Genomic DNA, 17,535 nt, shown 5'->3' on the forward strand with positions numbered 1-17,535 from the left:
AATTCATAAAATCAGACATAGTCTAACTTTAGAATTATAATTGATCAATCAAGAATCAATTAATGAGTCTTACAAGCAGAATGTTCTCAACTAGAATGGGGACCATGGATCTATATGCTGAGCTTCCAATAAGTGAACCAAATTTACCAAGTAAACTCCTACTTATTAATTCTTCGTTGAATCCACTCTTAGAACTTAGAATTGCACTCTCAGACTTATATAGAGCATATTGTATGTTTCACGATACCAATATACTATCTCATTTAACCATTGTTATAATCTTATTGTGATTTAAAGATCCTCTATATAGATGATTTACATCGAGATGGGATTTCTTTACCGTTCTCACCCCTCAATGTATTTTGCCCCTTAAAACACTTAGCTACCTGTAAATAGTGTTTAGTGATCTAATAATTAGTCAGTTAAACAAGAGCTCATCCATTTACTTCTATTTGCTAAGCTCGAAGGGAATCATCACTTAACTTCTATACACCAGTAGAAGCTATAGATTCCATATTTATGTTCAGCACTCCCACTCAATCATACTATCATGTTCCCAAAATATACGTATCACCCTGACCCAAAAGTAGGCTTAACTAATAAATCAAAGAACATGAATAGCATTCCTGAGTTGAGCCCAAGCATATCAGGATTTAGATTCTTTTCAATCTTAAGATCAACTACTGATATTGACTTGGAAAGATATGTATAACGGTAAGTTTGTAATATCTTAACTTAGTTGCAATATCGGTCCAGTCCAATGTATACTCCATACATTCGAAACTAGTATACTTTACTAATGTCTGGAAAGAACATAACACTTACTCCAAGTGTAAGTACACATCATCGCCGATTATCACATTAGTGTAAATCCAATAACAACGATGAAACGGGGACCAAAACTTTTGATTCATATGATCACAATCACATTCCTTGTGTTGACGATACTGTAATTGTGAATAAACATATGATCTGGATTTAACTGATTTTGTGTGTATGAATGTAATAAACATATTCAACATATTAAACCATTAGCATGTAAAATTCATGCAAACATCAATCACTTCAAATTTATTATATTGATAACTAATCAGATTGTAAAGAGTTTTATTTAGGGCATAAAACCTAACAAACTCCCACTTGCACTAATATAAAACAAGCTCGCGAAATAGGTCAATTCGATGTCTTGATCTTCGGATCAAGTGTAGTATATTTGAATCCACCCAAACTTCGGAAACTAGTTCATAAATACTCTTATGAAACATCCTTTACTATATGCTTTACTCATCAAGGGATACGAAATCTTTCTTGTTTTAAAAGTACATACGAATTAACGAGAGGACATATCTCTCATATTTTAAAATATGTAATTGAGATAATACGGTGTAGACTTTTCTTCGGTGATATAACTTTACGGTATTTTCGAATAGACCAAGTTATAGTTCTTCTCTGGTAGAGCTTGAATTATTATACAATAATTCCTCCACCCCCAAAGTAAGCACCATCTTAAGAATTTCGAAATTAGATGGTGTGATACAAAGACAACTGATACACAGTTCCTTAATATCTGACATATAGATCACTTTCATAAATCCTTCTTGAATATCTTCTAATGTTCCCTATTTGATTACATCTCAGATAGCTCCCACTCAATAGCAGATGTCTGGTTAAATAATACTTTTAACCTCTGATTGTTTAGAGAGTTACCTAGTTGTGACTTTTGTATTAGTCTGAAACTTTAAGTCAAGACTAAGTCATCAACTTAGCAGACTAGTATTTGAAGTGAAAAATACATGCCAGAGATTAAAGTAATCAAAATTAAGATACCATAAAATTTTATGAGGATTAAGAATTCTTGGTTCAAGTCATTCGAATGGACTGAACTAGAGTTCTTTATCTTATTCTCATAATACTGATAAGCTATACCTATCCATGTGAATGGTTAGATTTACTTTTCAGTAGTGTTCTTAAGTACCTATCACAATTATCAACCTAATGAAGATGGGTATAGAACTTTAAAATTCTCCCACTCAATTAAGGTAGTGTGAAACTTTAACAAAGAACTTTCAAAGGTATCAAACTTTTACTTACAACGATAAAATCGAAATGGAACATACAATCAAGATCAAGAATCTATATTGACAATAGCTAACTCATTATATTACTTCTATGTTTAAACAAGATATGTGTTTCATAGGGAATTGTGGAATGGTATCCACCCCTAAGAATATACATATAGGGTACTATGGATAACCTCCACCCCTAAGTATATAGAGATTATGATCCACCCCTAAAGGTTGTAAAGATCATGATTCTCTTAGTGTGATAGAGTTTATGTGGAGTTGAATACTATCCAGAGTTCATTAGATATAAAAGATCGTTGAACTGCATAGTTTTCTTAACTTTTCTCCACCCCTATCAGATCATAAGATCCTTTTATTAAACAAATTCTTAATAATTGTATGAGAATTAACAATTATTGATAAACATAGAAATAATTTCTAATGTTTATATAATATAACTCTATGAAGAGTTGTAAATATTATAGAATTTGCATCAATAATAAAAGCACTTACACATACAAACATATAAATATAATGTGGTAATAATTGATGAAGATAAAATTAAATGAAGCTCAATCTCATAAATTGCAATAGGGAATTTCGAAAAAAAAAATTATTAATATTAAAAAAAAATGTATTGCAACAATATGAGAAAAACAGGGATAAATATCCCTAACTAAAATTTGAAATCCAAATTGTCTTTAAACTAAAACAATTAATTCAAAAATTGAAGAGCTTCATCTTCATCTGGACGATTTCACCCTTGGTCCAGCTTGCTGATCCAACTCAATTGAGTTCAAGTAGCTTGGCCTATAAGAAGAAGAAAACAAATAAACAAAGTTAGTCCAGAATCATAAATCCAATTGGATAACAATTCACTAACTCTTTAAAGTTTATAAATGGAAATACCTTGTTTCTTTGCAAGAAGTTTAGGACACTGGGATTTCCAATGACCTTTTTCATTGCAGTGGAAACACTTTCCTTTAAGTGTAGCATCACCAGAAGGAACAGCCTTTTTATTGGCTTTTGTTCGCTTCTTAGTGTTGTGCCACTTCCTCTTCGATTTGGGCTTTGAAGCAGATGCAACATTTGCTTCAGGTTTTATCGTCCCATTACCATTACCAGGATGAGGTTTACTCCCTTTTTTCTTGGGTCCTCCAATCAAATTTTCATAAGTTTGAAGGTCATTAACTAATTCATGAAAGTCAATTTCCTTCTTATTCATGACATAATTTGATGTATATGGTAGAAATGCTGGAGTCAGGCTGTTCAAGATAAGACTTACTTGAGTAGCACTGTCCATTTCAGCACCATGATCCTGGGCTTCTTGGAAATAACTGGACATGAGGAGAACATGATCACGCACGTTTTGATGAGGTTCCATCCGTGCGTTAATGTACTTCTTAGTCGCGTCAAGCGTATTTGAAGTGATGCCTTACCGAATAGCTCATTTAACTTCGTCATAACTTCGGCGGCCTTCTCGGTTTTAGAAACCGAGTTTTGAGGGTGTCGACCATGCTAGAAAGCATAAAGTATAGAGCTTTGTCATTTGCCTTCTGCCAACGCTCATACTTTTCTTTCACAGCTTTGGATGCATTATCCCCAGGCACTTCAGGTGACGGCTCAGTTAAAACAAACAAGGCACTTTCTCCTATGAGAGCAATATTAATGTTCTCATTCCATTTATTAAAGTTAGATCCATTCAGCTTATTTTCAGTCAACAGTGATAACATGGGATTTATTTTGACAAAACAGGATACTACAAAATAATAGAAATCAACAAATAGAAATTAATAATGGTTTAATACACAAAATCAATTCAGAAATTATAAGCACATAGCAAGTAGGAATGATATGAGAAAATACTTAAAAAAAATTCAATCCTAAATAATTTCCAAGGTTTTCAACAAACTGATATCAGTGTCCCGTTTAGGCGAGAGTCAAAGCTACCATCCATTGAATAGAGTTGTCAGCTCATCTAAAATGTTAAACATTCTAGCAACCTTTTATTCGATCAAGATCAGAATCCAGCGTTGTCCCGTTTAGGCGAGAGTCAAGGCTATTCTATCTCATGAGCTTCTACCATTGTTTCGCAATTTGCAAGTCAAATATGGTCGCCACCATTAGGGTGATCTATACCATATAAAACACTTACAAACCACTTATCATGCGAGATTAAACGGTGCGAAATTGCTAATGAACGTTCCTCCATTAGGGAGGATTACTCACTAAAACAAACGCGGTGTAAAACCCACAATGGAGATCGAATATCTTAATAATAATATAGCTCATTGTTTAAAGTGTATTTTCTTATTATTCTAATAAATAAATCTCATTAAATTCTATTTAAGAATTAAAATTCAAAAAATAAGAATTTAATATAATATTTATAAAATTATACTAGATGGTGATTGAAATAAAATTAATTATTTCCATCTTAGTAATAATCTTAAATATAAATATTAAGGAAATTAATTTAAGTTGAATTAAATAAATAATTAGCAACTTAAAAATTTCCTTTGAGAATATATTTATTGAGTTCGAAAATTAAGTATAAAAACTATACAATTTTCGAAAATAATAAAAAAATAGAAAAGAAATACTTCAAGCAAAAATATTATCTATCTAGATTTTCTTTTGACTAGTTAATTCAATTTCTAATAATATATATATTTTAAATTCATTTATTTTAAATTAATCAATTAAATGAAAAAATCATTGATTGTAGTTGGTCCAAGAATTAATTAAAATAAATAATTAATTTACAACTCAATCTATTTTTCAAGATTAAAAAAAAAATTCAAAAATATTGCATAATTAAAATGCAAATTTCGAAATTGATCAATAAAATAAAGAAAAATATATATTGAAAATTATTTAAATTTAAGTTGAAAAATTAAATTTCAACCTAAAAAAAATTTTCTATTTAATTAAGTGTCATGAAAGATCAATAAATATTTAAGTATCATGATGAAAATCAACTTAGATATTTAGATTTTTCAACTTAATTAAATGTATTAAATTCAAGAAATAAATAATTAAGTGTAGAGAAGGCTTAATTATTAATTTCTATTTAATACTAGGAAAAATATACTTAATAAAATTGTACCAAAATTAATTATTTAAATAATTAATTTCACAAAAGTATAATATTTTCCTATTTAAATATTAGAAATAATAAGTAGTCTAGAAATTACTATCTAGAAAATATCTTATTTGACTAAGTATCTTTTCAAAATTTGAAAAATATCTAATTTAAGTTGTATAGAAAAAATCTAAAACTTAAATAATTTCAAATCTAGATTTAATTAAATATCACAAATTAAGTTGTAACCACTTAATTTGAAGATATCTTTTAAAGTTAATATTTGAAAAGATATTAACCAAAAAAATATCTAAGATATTCCATTTCAAGTTAATATTTGAAAAAATATTAACTTAAAAAATATCTTAAGAATCTTTAATAACTAATGCCTAAGATTCCTCAACTTGATTTAAAATTTAAATCAAATATTCAAATTTAAGTTAGTTAAGAAAAATCAGTTGATACAACTAATTTATAACTTAAATAGGAATATTTAATTAAATAAGCTCGAGAAAGAATCTAGTTAGTTAAAATTCTATATTTAATTAAATACAAGAAAAATACAAATAGTTTGTCTAGAAATAATATCTAAAACTAAAAGTGTTTTTCTTAAAATTAACTTTAAAATATTAAAATGAAAATAAATTTTCATATATTTTAAAAGTTAATTATGTTGCTAATTCAATTTTATTAGGTCAAACTAATATAATTAACCTAGTACAGTTATTCAAATCAGGCAAATGGGCCTTCACAATTGGGGTAGTTCATGTGAGGGGGTCTTGGGTTCGGTATGTCGTACCCACTTCTATGGCACCCAACTCTCACCTGAAGGCCCAAAAGAGAGGAATTTAACCTTAAAATGAATAACTGTTATTAATTGAATAGGTCCAATAACTAAATGGACCTAAATAAAATCTATCATGGTGTGACATTTTATTTAGCAACAACCTATATGCATCTATATAATAAAATAAACATATAGGCTCACACAGGCACACTTTGGATGGATCCTATCATGTTGCTAGGTCATACACAGATGAAAGAAGATTGTAAAATTTACCTGTTACAAATTATTAACTTGACCAAGGGAGCCATCAGATCATTAGATCTGGCAAAAAGTAACCATGGCTATTTGCAATCAAGTAATAATAGGTTTTTAAAACTTACACACAAGCTAAAAACACATACTCCTGCAACAAGGTTAGCTGGATAGTTGGAAGTAGGATTTATTTAATTTTAAATAAATAATTTCAAAAAATAAATAATTAAAAAAAATTAAATTAATTTCGAAAAAAAAATAAAATAAATTTAAATTTAGAAATTATTTTAAAAATAAATATTTAAAATTAAACCTACTATTTGAAAAATTAGGTTTCAACCAACCTAAATATCATTTCAAAATTTGCTAACTACTTTTAAAAATTAAATGTTATTTTAAAAATAAAAATTAGAAAAGATAAATAAAATATCTTTTCAGATTTTAAATTTAATTTAAATAAATAAAATTTAAAAATTTAAAAATTAGCAAAATATCTTATATCTATTTAAAATTACATGATTATAAATATCTTATTTTAAATTTAAATAAGGTCAAAATATCTAAAAAGATTTAAAAAATCTTAATAGATTAGATATTTTTAAAATATCTTAAAAGATAGGATATTTTTAAATATCTTAAAAGATATTATAAATATCTTTAAAAAATATTATAAATATCTTAAAAGATAAGATATTTTTAAATATCTTAAAAGATATTATAAATATCTTAAAAGATATTTTAAATATCTAAAAAAAATCTGACCTTAAATTTAAAAAAAATATAATCAAATTTAAAAATAAGATAGATTTTTAAGCAAAAAGATAAATACTAGTTCTATTCAAATTCAAATTACACTAATATCTTGAATTAAATTAAAAAAAAATTAAATTAATTCAAAATGATAATTAGAATTGAATTAGGAATAGTAATAGTATATATATAAAACCATACAAAAAATTGGAAGTTAATTCCATGAAAAAATATGAAAAATTGAAGAAAATTGAAAAAATTCGAAACTGTACGGACAGTTCTGCGATCGAGAAACTATCGGCCGATTTTGTCAAATCTTCAAAAAATCATAACTAATTCAAATAAAATCCAAATTGAGTTCTGTAAAAGGCTAACTTGCTTAATTTTTTCCATACTATCCAATAAAAATAATTCCAGAACCGAAATAACAATTATTTTTCACGAAAATTTTATAATCATCAATCAATCATCAAATAACACTCAATACAACATGATACCATCCAAAGAACATACAAACAATCGTTTTAAAGTCCAAATTACATGCAAGTAAATCAATTACCATGGCTCTGAGGCCAGTTGTTGGGAATTATTCTACCAGGATCTTAGATCTACTCACAAGTATGTTTATTAACATCCTAAATATGAACTTTCTAAAACGATAAAATAAACACATATAAAGTTAAGAAAACCTTACATTGATGCAGCGGAATAAATGTCTCCTTCCACTCAGATCTCTAACCCTTGATTCCTTTACGTAGCGAGTATAATCAAGATCTGAGCCCGAATCTCCTTCTTCTTCAAGCTTTGATCCTTCACAGTCTTCCAATCTATGATTGAGTTACTGCTTGCTGTGTGTGGGCACTTACTCTTTCACTAGGGTCACGAAAAAGATGAAGGAAAAGAGGGAGAGAGGTTTCGGCCAAGGTAGAGAGTGAGGAAGGCTCAGTTTTCTGAAGAGAGAAATTTCTGTCACAAAGGCTTATTGAAAACTTGTATTTTGACTGAGCCATCACTTTCTATTTATAGGCAACTTACTAGGTTTAAGTTTAGAATTATTTGGCATTAAAATAATGAAAATAATAATTTGAAAAAGCCTTATAAGTGGCCGGCCATAGGTGTTGTAATGGGCCCCACTTAATTTTGCAATTTTATCAAATTTTATCTCTATTTTCTCAAAAATGCCAATTTTCTAATTCTAACCTTTTAAATGCCAAAACTAATTATTTAATAATTAAAATACATTATTAAATAATATTGTCATTTAATTTAATTATTAATTAGACATATAAAGTCTATTAATAAATAAATAAACCTAGAAAACTCTTTTCCTTACAATTTCACCCCTGCTTAGTGAGAATTCATAAAATCAGACATAGTCTAACTTTAGAATTATAATTGATCAATCACGAATCAATTAATGAGTCTTACAAGCAGAATGTTCTCAACTAGAATGGGGACCATGGATCTATATGCTGAGCTTCCAATAAGTGAACCAAATTTACCAAGTAAACTCCTACTTATTAATTCTTCGTTGAATCCACTCTTAGAACTTAGAATTGCACTCTCAGACTTATATAGAGCATATTGTATGTTTCACGATACCAATATACTATCTCATTTAACCATTGTTATAATCTTATTGTGATTTAAAGATCCTCTATATAGATGATTTACATCGAGATGGGATTTCTTTACCGTTCTCACCCCTCAATGTATTTTTCCCCTTAAAACACTTAGCTACCTGTAAATGGTGTTTAGTGATCTAATAATTAGTCAGTTAAACAAGAGCTCATCCATTTACTTCTATTTGCTAAGCTCGAAGGGAATCATCACTTAACTTCTATACACCAGTAGAAGCTATAGATTCCATATTTATGTTCAGCACTCCCACTCAATCATACTATCATGTTCCCAAAATATACGTATCACCCTGACCCAAAAGTAGGCTTAACTAATAAATCAAAGAACATGAATAGCATTCCTGAGTTGAGCCCAAGCATATCAGGATTTAGATTCTTTTCAATCTTAAGATCAACTACTGATATTGACTTGGAAAGATATGTATAACGGTAAGTTTGTAATATCTTAACTTAGTTGCAATATCGGTCCAGTCCAATATATACTCCATACATTCGAAACTAGTATACTTTACTAATGTCCTGGAAAGAACATAACACTTACTCCAAGTGTAAGTACACATCATCGCTGATTATCACATTAGTGTAAATCTAATAACACTGATGAAACAGGGACCAAAACTTTTGATTCATATGATCACAATCACATTCCACTGTGTTGACGATACTGTAATTGTGAATAAACATATGATCTGGATTTAACTGATTTTGTGTGTATGAATGTAATAAACATATTAAACATATTAAACCATTAGCATGTAAAATTCATGCAAACATCAATCACTTCAAATTTCTTATATTGATAACTAATCAGATTGTAAAGAGTTTTATTTAGGGCATAAAACCTAACATCAATATCTCTACTGGTCCAATTAAGTATTGGGTGTTATATAATCTATATATATAAAGGAGAAGTATGAAGCGGTGACGTGGCGCTCTAAAATCTCTCTAATTAGTCTTAATTATTCTCTCCTTATTTCTCTCATTTTATTAATTTTTTATTAGTTTCATAAATTAATATTTATTATATAAATCATATTTATATATAATCATATAAAAAAACTAAAGTTGTCGTATATTAGGTTTTTTTTTATAAAAAATGTATATTAGATTTTTATCTATTAAGTGTACTTAATATAATTTTTTTTCCTTTTGTTTTAAATGCATATTAAATTTTTATTTATTAATATAAATATCTACTTAATTATTTATTTAAATTTTTTAAACTACAAAATCCTAAACCTAATTATTTTTAAGAGAAACTTACAAAAATATTAGAATTTAGGCTAACTTTTACAAAAATACTCACACGAAAATCTTTTCAAAACTACTGTGTTTTTATAAAATACCAGTTGAACACAAAACAGAACAACTCAAAACAACAGTAGAATAACTAAAAAACACAAGTAGAACAACAGTGAAAACTTAACACAGTATACTGCAGTATGAAACTTATAAAAAAAATACAGTAAAAAAATAAAAAATACCGTGTGGCAGTATTTTTGTAAAAAAAATGGCAAAAGTTAGTATACCATGTAAATTTCCCTATTTTTAATTCGATGTTTCTCGCAACCCTCTAAGAATACACAACTCCATTATTAATCTTTCTATATTAGTATTCCTCAAATTTTTTTATAATCACCTTTCTTTTTCTAATTTTATACTTTTTGCTAATTCTTTTTAGTTGTCCTTAGATTTATATGTTCATTATTTATTTTTATTTCTTTTTCTTTTTAATATTTCTCTCAACCCTCTAACAATACAAAAGTTCATTATTAATCTTTCTATATTATTATTCCTCAATTTTTTTTTGTAGTTACCTTTCTCTTTTTATTTTTACACTTTTTGCTAATTTTTTTTTATAATTATCCTTAGATTTATATGTTCATTGTTATTTTTTTTCTTTTCTTTTTAAAAGTTATCCATATTATTAACTTTAATCGATAATGATCATGAAAAGGTCAATGTGTAATGTTTATTAGTAGTAATATGTCATTAGTCCCTTTCTATTTTAATTTTATATTGTGATATAAATAAATATTACATCAAATTATTTACAAATTATTATTGTTGTTATTGCAGTATTTAGTACAGGGCCGGCCCTAGGTATAGGCGGGCTAGGCCCACACCTAGGGCTTACTCATTTTAGGGGCCAAAATAGAAAAATACATTTTAAGAAATATACATATATTTTTTTAATAATTTTTAAAAATACTATTTATCTTTATAGTAAGAGTTCAAAAAAATTTTTTACCTGTAGCACATTTCAACTCAGGGCCGACCCTGATTTAGTATCATGTTATTAGTCTGTTTTAGTTTTCTCTATTGTTATATTAATAAATTATTAATTCATCATATTTTTCACAATATTGTTATTGTATGTTGTTATGGTAGTAATTTGGTTTGTTTTATTTAGAGAGAAAACCTATTGGAAGGGATAGTGATGACTACAAGTGAAAAAAGGTGATGAAAACATCTTTGAATATGATCAAGTGACGACTATAAGTGAGGTACGGTGATGATAGTGATTTTGAATCATATAATTTTTTAAATTTATCAATTGTCTTTTTTTATATAGATCTCTATTTGTGTGATGATTCTTTAATTTCTAATATTTTCTTCACTATAACCTTAGATAAATAACTTAATATCTAATTAGTTACAATTCATTCTTTTTTCTCATTATTAATTAATAGATTTTAGTTGGTATATTTCTTCTATAATAAAATTTTAAATTCATTTATGTATAAAAGTGAGTAGATAATTTATTTTTTGATTTGTTTTGTATACACAAAAATATGTTGGGAATGATAGTAAACTACAAGTTAGATATGACGATATATAACAACACTCTTAAATGTGATATGTTGACTAGAAGTGAGATACGGTGATGGAAACGGTTTTAAAATCATATGATGAGTTTTCTATAACTTTGTATATTCTCATGACAATTCACCCTCAAAATAAGGGACAAGCCTAACATATTATTATAATTAATAAGATTAAAATTTGATATAATTTATTAGTTAGTTATCATTAAATAAAATTCATAATTTATTTTATAATATTATTTAAAAAAATTTAAATATCCGCCGCGAAGCGCGAGTTGTTCACTAGTTTAATATAATAACTTGCTAATTAATCTCAACACGAAGTGTTAGTAACTATTATTGTCAAATAGCAATGTTCAATATATAAATATATTATAGGGTGATTCTACAATGCACCCCTAGAAAGGGACGTATTGATGCACCCTCTACTTGTTTCGTCATCTAAAAAAAATTAGTCTAATTTTTTTTTCATATTCATGTACGTTATAGCTATTTAAGATATCTTACAAAATTTTGAGAAATTCGGAATAATTTACAGTATAGAAAACAATGTTCAAACAGTCTATTTTACACGCATATAAAATAAAATAGTCACGCGTGCAACACACTGCTTGAACGCAATTTTCAGCATGTTAAACTTTTCCGAATTTCTTAAAATTTTGCAGGATGTCTTAAATAACCATAATTTACATGACCATGAAAAAAAAAATTGACCAAAAAATTATTTCGGATACTAAAGCAGATAGAGATGTATCGATATACCCCTTTTAAGGGATGCATTATAAAAATTCTCTATATTATATATGAAAGATAGGTTTTACTTACTGACGTGTCTACTGGATGACATTGTGAAATGACAATACTAACCACTCCCTTTATAATATATAAAGAATGAAAATAACACGTGGTAAGCTACGGTTACTTTGCAACGTATATCCCAATCTTGAAGGACGCACTCAATCACAACCCAAGGAAAGTCATCGCTCTATCATCATCCTCTAAATCTAATCGATTATATAAACCTCCATACACTACCCACACAAAACCCAAACGAAGCTTCACTCCTCCATAACTGTTCACTACGCAGAGCCAATAACAATGGATCTCCGGAGCACCCTTTTCCTCTCTCTTCTCCTCACTCTCTCCTTCATCGCCATCGCCGTACCTTCGGTAAGAATTCTCTCTCTCGACTTAATCTGTAATTAATTAATAACTATTTTATATTTTCCGAGCTTGATATGAATAATCACGTTTTGCAGGATTCGGATCCGGATTGTGTGTACACCGTCTACGTTCGTACTGGTTCGATCCTCAAGGGAGGCACAGACTCAAAAATGACAGTGAGGTTCTACGACTCGAATGGGTACGGAGTCCAGATCAATAATCTGGAGGCGTGGGGCGGGTTAATGGGTCCTGGGTACAACTACTTCGAGAGGGGCAATCTCGACATTTTCAGCGGACGCGGTCCTTGCTTGACCGCTCCGATCTGTGCTCTGAACCTAACCTCCGACGGGACCGGTCCTCACCACGGGTGGTACTGCAACTACCTTGAGGTCACAACCACAGGGGCTCACATCGACTGCAATCAGAAGCTCTTTACCATAGAGCAGTGGCTGGCCACCGATACGTCGCCGTATGAGCTGACCGCTATCCGAGACGACTGCCCCAAGGATTTGAACAACCATCGACGTGAGATCAAGACTGCCCATCATTCTCATGCTTTGACTTCCATTGTATGAGCTGGAAATAAAGGGTGTGTTTGGACGTGGCATTAGTCAAGGCCGGTTTGAGAGTAAATTAGTACAACTGATCTTGGTTATGTTGTTATGGATATATAGCTGGGTTGGGTTAATGTTGTCCTTGGTATGTATGGATTAGAGACTTAAATATTGCCTCCTCTTCTATTTTTCTTTTATTTTGTTGTTTTAATGTTTGAGATTGATCTGAGTTTGTGTAATATCCGACCCGCAAAAGAGAAATTAATAAATAAGAGAGGAATATTTTTGGTCTGATAAAAATAGGGGTAAATTAATCAATAAACTAAGGTGGCGTTTGGTAACATTTTTTTAATCAGTTTTTTGTTTTTAAAATTGAAAAAATAAAAATATTTTTCAAAAATATGTTCTATAAAACTGTTAATATTTTTCAATATTTTAATTAGAAATCAAAATTTTAAAAACAAAAAAAATCACTTTCAATATTTTTTTAAACAGTTTTTTTTCTTAATCAATATTTTGGACTCCGACCAGACCCGGACCCAAATTTACTCCCCACGGCCCTAGCGCTGAACCCGACTTCTGACCCGAACCCGAATTCGATCCCGGACCTAGACCCGACTTAAATAAAATCAAAAAATAAAAATAAAAATAAACTTTACAGAACACACTTTTGTTTTTTGTTTTTAAAATGAAAAAATAAAAGTGGTTACAGAACGCATTTTTATTTTTCAAAAATAAAATTTTTAAAAACAATAATTTTACTTTCATTTTGTGATTAAAAAATTAAAAAACAAAAGTGTTACCAAACAGCACCTAAATTTATCTCTAATTTTTATTTAGTAGAAATATATATTTTTTTTATATATACTTACTTAAAATATCGTAACATAAGGGGTCGTACGAAAAAAATCTTAAAGTAACAACAATAAAATTGGTACAATATTTAAAAAAAAAAATTAAAAAAGATAAACTTAAAAGAGAAAATAAAATTAAAAAATAATAAATAAAAAGAGTATAAAGACTAATTTTCTGGATTATAAAATAAAAGATAAATAGCGGCAAAAGTACTTAAAGTTTTAAGTTTGTAAGTGGCATAATCCCAATGTTTATTTTTAGTGGTATAAGTACCCAATGTTTGTAAAACTGTAAATTTTCTCTAATTTCGTCTGTACAAATCCTGTTATTTTCTTAAACAGGCCACATATAAGGTCTAGATTCTTGATCATTGGGTCTAGACAGAAACATGTAGTATTAGTTACTTCCAAATGTTCCTTTAATAAATTTAAAACGGAGTCTGTACTGACAAAATTGAAGAAAAATTACAGTTTTACAAACATTGAGTACTTATACCGCTAAAAGTAAATATTAGGTTTATACCGCTTACAAACTTATATCTTTGGGTACTTATGCCGCTATCTACTCTAAATGAGAGCAGTTTTGACTATGTTAGAATTTTATTTTCAATTTAGATGTCGGTAGAATATTTTTGGTTATTTGTCCTGACAATTTTTAATTTTGTCCTGACAATTTTTAATATAACCATAAATACCAAATTTATTTTATCAAAAAAAAAAAAAAAATACCAAATTTATTAATACGGAGCTGCGGTCGTGGAAAAACTGAAAGTGATATTTTCTTTTCAAGGGAGTGATATTTTTTCTTTCTTTCTTTCTTTTAAAACCATTTACTTTAATTTAAAAAAGGGGCTGGTGTGAGTAGTTGAAATTTTGATATGAAAAATGTGTTTTTTTGCTTCCTGTATATATAACACCAAACAGAAAAAATCATCATTCTGCCAACTCACATGACGGATGAAATAAATTATTAAAAACGATGTGCAAAACGTGTATATGTAATCAACCAGCCATAGTATTGTTTAAAATAATTTATTTGGACATTTTTAAACTATACTAAATCCTGTTTTCATTTCGGCCAGTTAAAATTACTATTAAGCAGGGATATTATCAACAATAATTAACACAAAATTATACTCATATCATCCAAAATTAAATATTATATGGCATTACTTAGTAAAAAGATACCTCTTCAACTCAATATTAAAAACACACCTCTTAAACTTAATATTGTTCGTCCAATGATCATCTCAATCTTCTATCAGTTGCAAATCTCTACAATAACAATAAAAAATAAGTAAAAAAAAATTATACAAAAGAGTTTGTGGAGAGCAACCCCTAACACACTACTATCCTCACCCACTATTTTTTATGGGTTCATTTGGTAAGCCGTATTACACCGTATTGTATTGTATAGTATTATATTAAATTGCATTTTATGTAAAATTATATATGGTATTAACTTTTATGGACACTTAAATATATAATATTTTAGTATAAATTAAAATTTAACATAGTATTATATAAAAATATGATGTATAATCAAATTCAATATAATACAATACAATATGACCTAATACGATGTTCCAAACGAGCCTATGAATATATGTTCTACTTTAAGAAGTGAAATTAGACTATTGGGTTCGGTCGAGGCCAAAGACAGTTACTAAGGTTCAAAATTTTCTTGGATTGGCAAGATATTATCGATGTTTCGTGTAAGGATTTTCTAAAATTTCTATGCCGTTAATAAAATTGACCAAAAAGAATCAACAGTTTGTGTGGTTGGACAAGTGTAAAACAAGCTTTCAAGAGTTATAACAGATGATTATAGCACCTGTGTTAGCTTTGCCATCCGATCAAGATAAGTTCATGGTATACTGTGATGCATCCAGACAAGGTCTGGGGTGCGTTTTGATCCAAGCTAACAGGGTCCTTGTCTATGCTTCTCGATAGTTGAATGAATATGAGCAGCGTTGCCAAACTCATGAATTAAAAGTTGCCACTGTTGTGTTTGCCCTAAAGATATGGCGGCATTACATGTATGGCGAGAAGTGTGAGATCTACATAGACCACAAGAGTCTCAAGTACTTCTTTACTCAAAAAGATTTAAGACAAATGTGGTGATTAGAATTGGTCAAAGATAATGATTGTGAGATTTTGTATCATCTCAGGAAAGCCAATGTGGTGGCAGACACTTTGAGCATAAAAGGTCCTGGTTAGGTTTTTACTACTACAAAGATCTCTCTATAGTTAGCTTTAGATATGGTTAAGGCTGGTATTGAATTCGTGGTTGGAAAACTACATAACCTAACTCTTCAACCAGACTTGTCAGAAACAATTAGAGGAGCATAATTGGAAGACTCTGAGTTAGTTGAGGTTTGAGATGAAGTATTAGCTGGTCGGGCTAAAGACTTCTCAATCTCAAACAATAGAATTTTACTTTATAAGGCTCGAGTTTGTATTTCGAGCAATGGTGAGCTTAGGAAAGAAATAATGGGTGAGGCTCATACTACACCTTATTCATTGTACCCATGTACCATCAAAATGTACCAAGATCTGAAACCTTGTTATTGGTGGTGCATAATGAAGAGAGATGTAAAGGAATACGTGTCCAAGGGCTTAACACTTCAGCAAATGAAGACAAAACATCAGAAACTAGTAGGGCTATTGCAACCATTAACACTTCTCGAGTGGAAATGGGAGGATCTGACAACGGACTTCGTGGTTGGGTTGCCTAGAACTACAGGAATGTTTGATTAGGTGTGGGTCATAGTGGACCGTTTCACGAAGTCAGCACACTTCTTGTTGGTGAAGACAACCTATACATAGGATCAATATGTAGAGGTGTACGTAAAAGAGATAGTTTGTCTCCATGGAACTCTAAAATCCATTGTTTCAAATAGGGATCCAAAATTTACAATAAAGTTTTGGGTAAGTCTTCAGAGAGCTATTGGTAAAAAGTTAAAGTTCAGTACAACTTTCCATCCTCAGACTGATGGATAGTCCGAGAGGACAATACAGATACTAGAAGATTTATTGCGAGCCTGTGTCATGGACTTTGAGGATTCATGGAGTAAATAATTGCCTATGATAGAATTCTCCTACGACAACAGCCAATAGAGTACAATAGGGATGTCTCCCTATGAGATGTTGTATGGTAGAAAATATCATTACCCAATTCATTCAGACGAGACCAGAGAAAGGAAATATCTGGGTCGTGAGTTAATCTAGAGGACCAATGAGGCTATAGACAAGATCAAGGCTCAAATGCTTTCTTCGCAATGCAGAAAAAAAAAGTTATTCTGATCCTAAGCACAGAAACATTGAGTTTCTGGTGGGAGAACATGTTTTCCTAAGAGTCTCACCAATGAAGGGTGTAAAGCACTTTGGGAAAAGGGGAAAGTTAAGCCCTAGGTTCATAGGGTCATTCGAGATACTCGAGAAGGTCGGGCAGGTAGCATATCGGCTAGCCTTACCACCAGAATTATTAGTTGTACAGAATGTATTCCATATTTTGATGTTGAGGAAGTACGTGTTAGACTTGACTAATGTCTTGAG

At 29.5% G+C, this 17,535-nt stretch overlaps 1 protein-coding gene across 1 annotated transcript; it reads left to right on the forward strand.

The window, feature by feature from the left end:
- Nucleotides 1–12,239: 12,239 nt before the first annotated feature.
- Nucleotides 12,240–13,423, forward strand: LOC115712575 (PLAT domain-containing protein 3). Its single transcript, XM_030640873.2, has 2 exons — nt 12,240–12,575; nt 12,665–13,423. The coding sequence occupies exons 1-2, from the start codon at nt 12,504–12,506 to the stop codon at nt 13,142–13,144; spliced, it is 552 nt and encodes a 183-aa protein (XP_030496733.1). The 5' UTR covers nt 12,240–12,503; the 3' UTR covers nt 13,145–13,423.
- Nucleotides 13,424–17,535: the final 4,112 nt, after the last annotated feature.

The sequence above is a fragment of the Cannabis sativa genome, chromosome 4, assembly GCF_029168945.1.
Source record: "Cannabis sativa cultivar Pink pepper isolate KNU-18-1 chromosome 4, ASM2916894v1, whole genome shotgun sequence".
NCBI lineage: Eukaryota > Viridiplantae > Streptophyta > Magnoliopsida > Rosales > Cannabaceae > Cannabis > Cannabis sativa.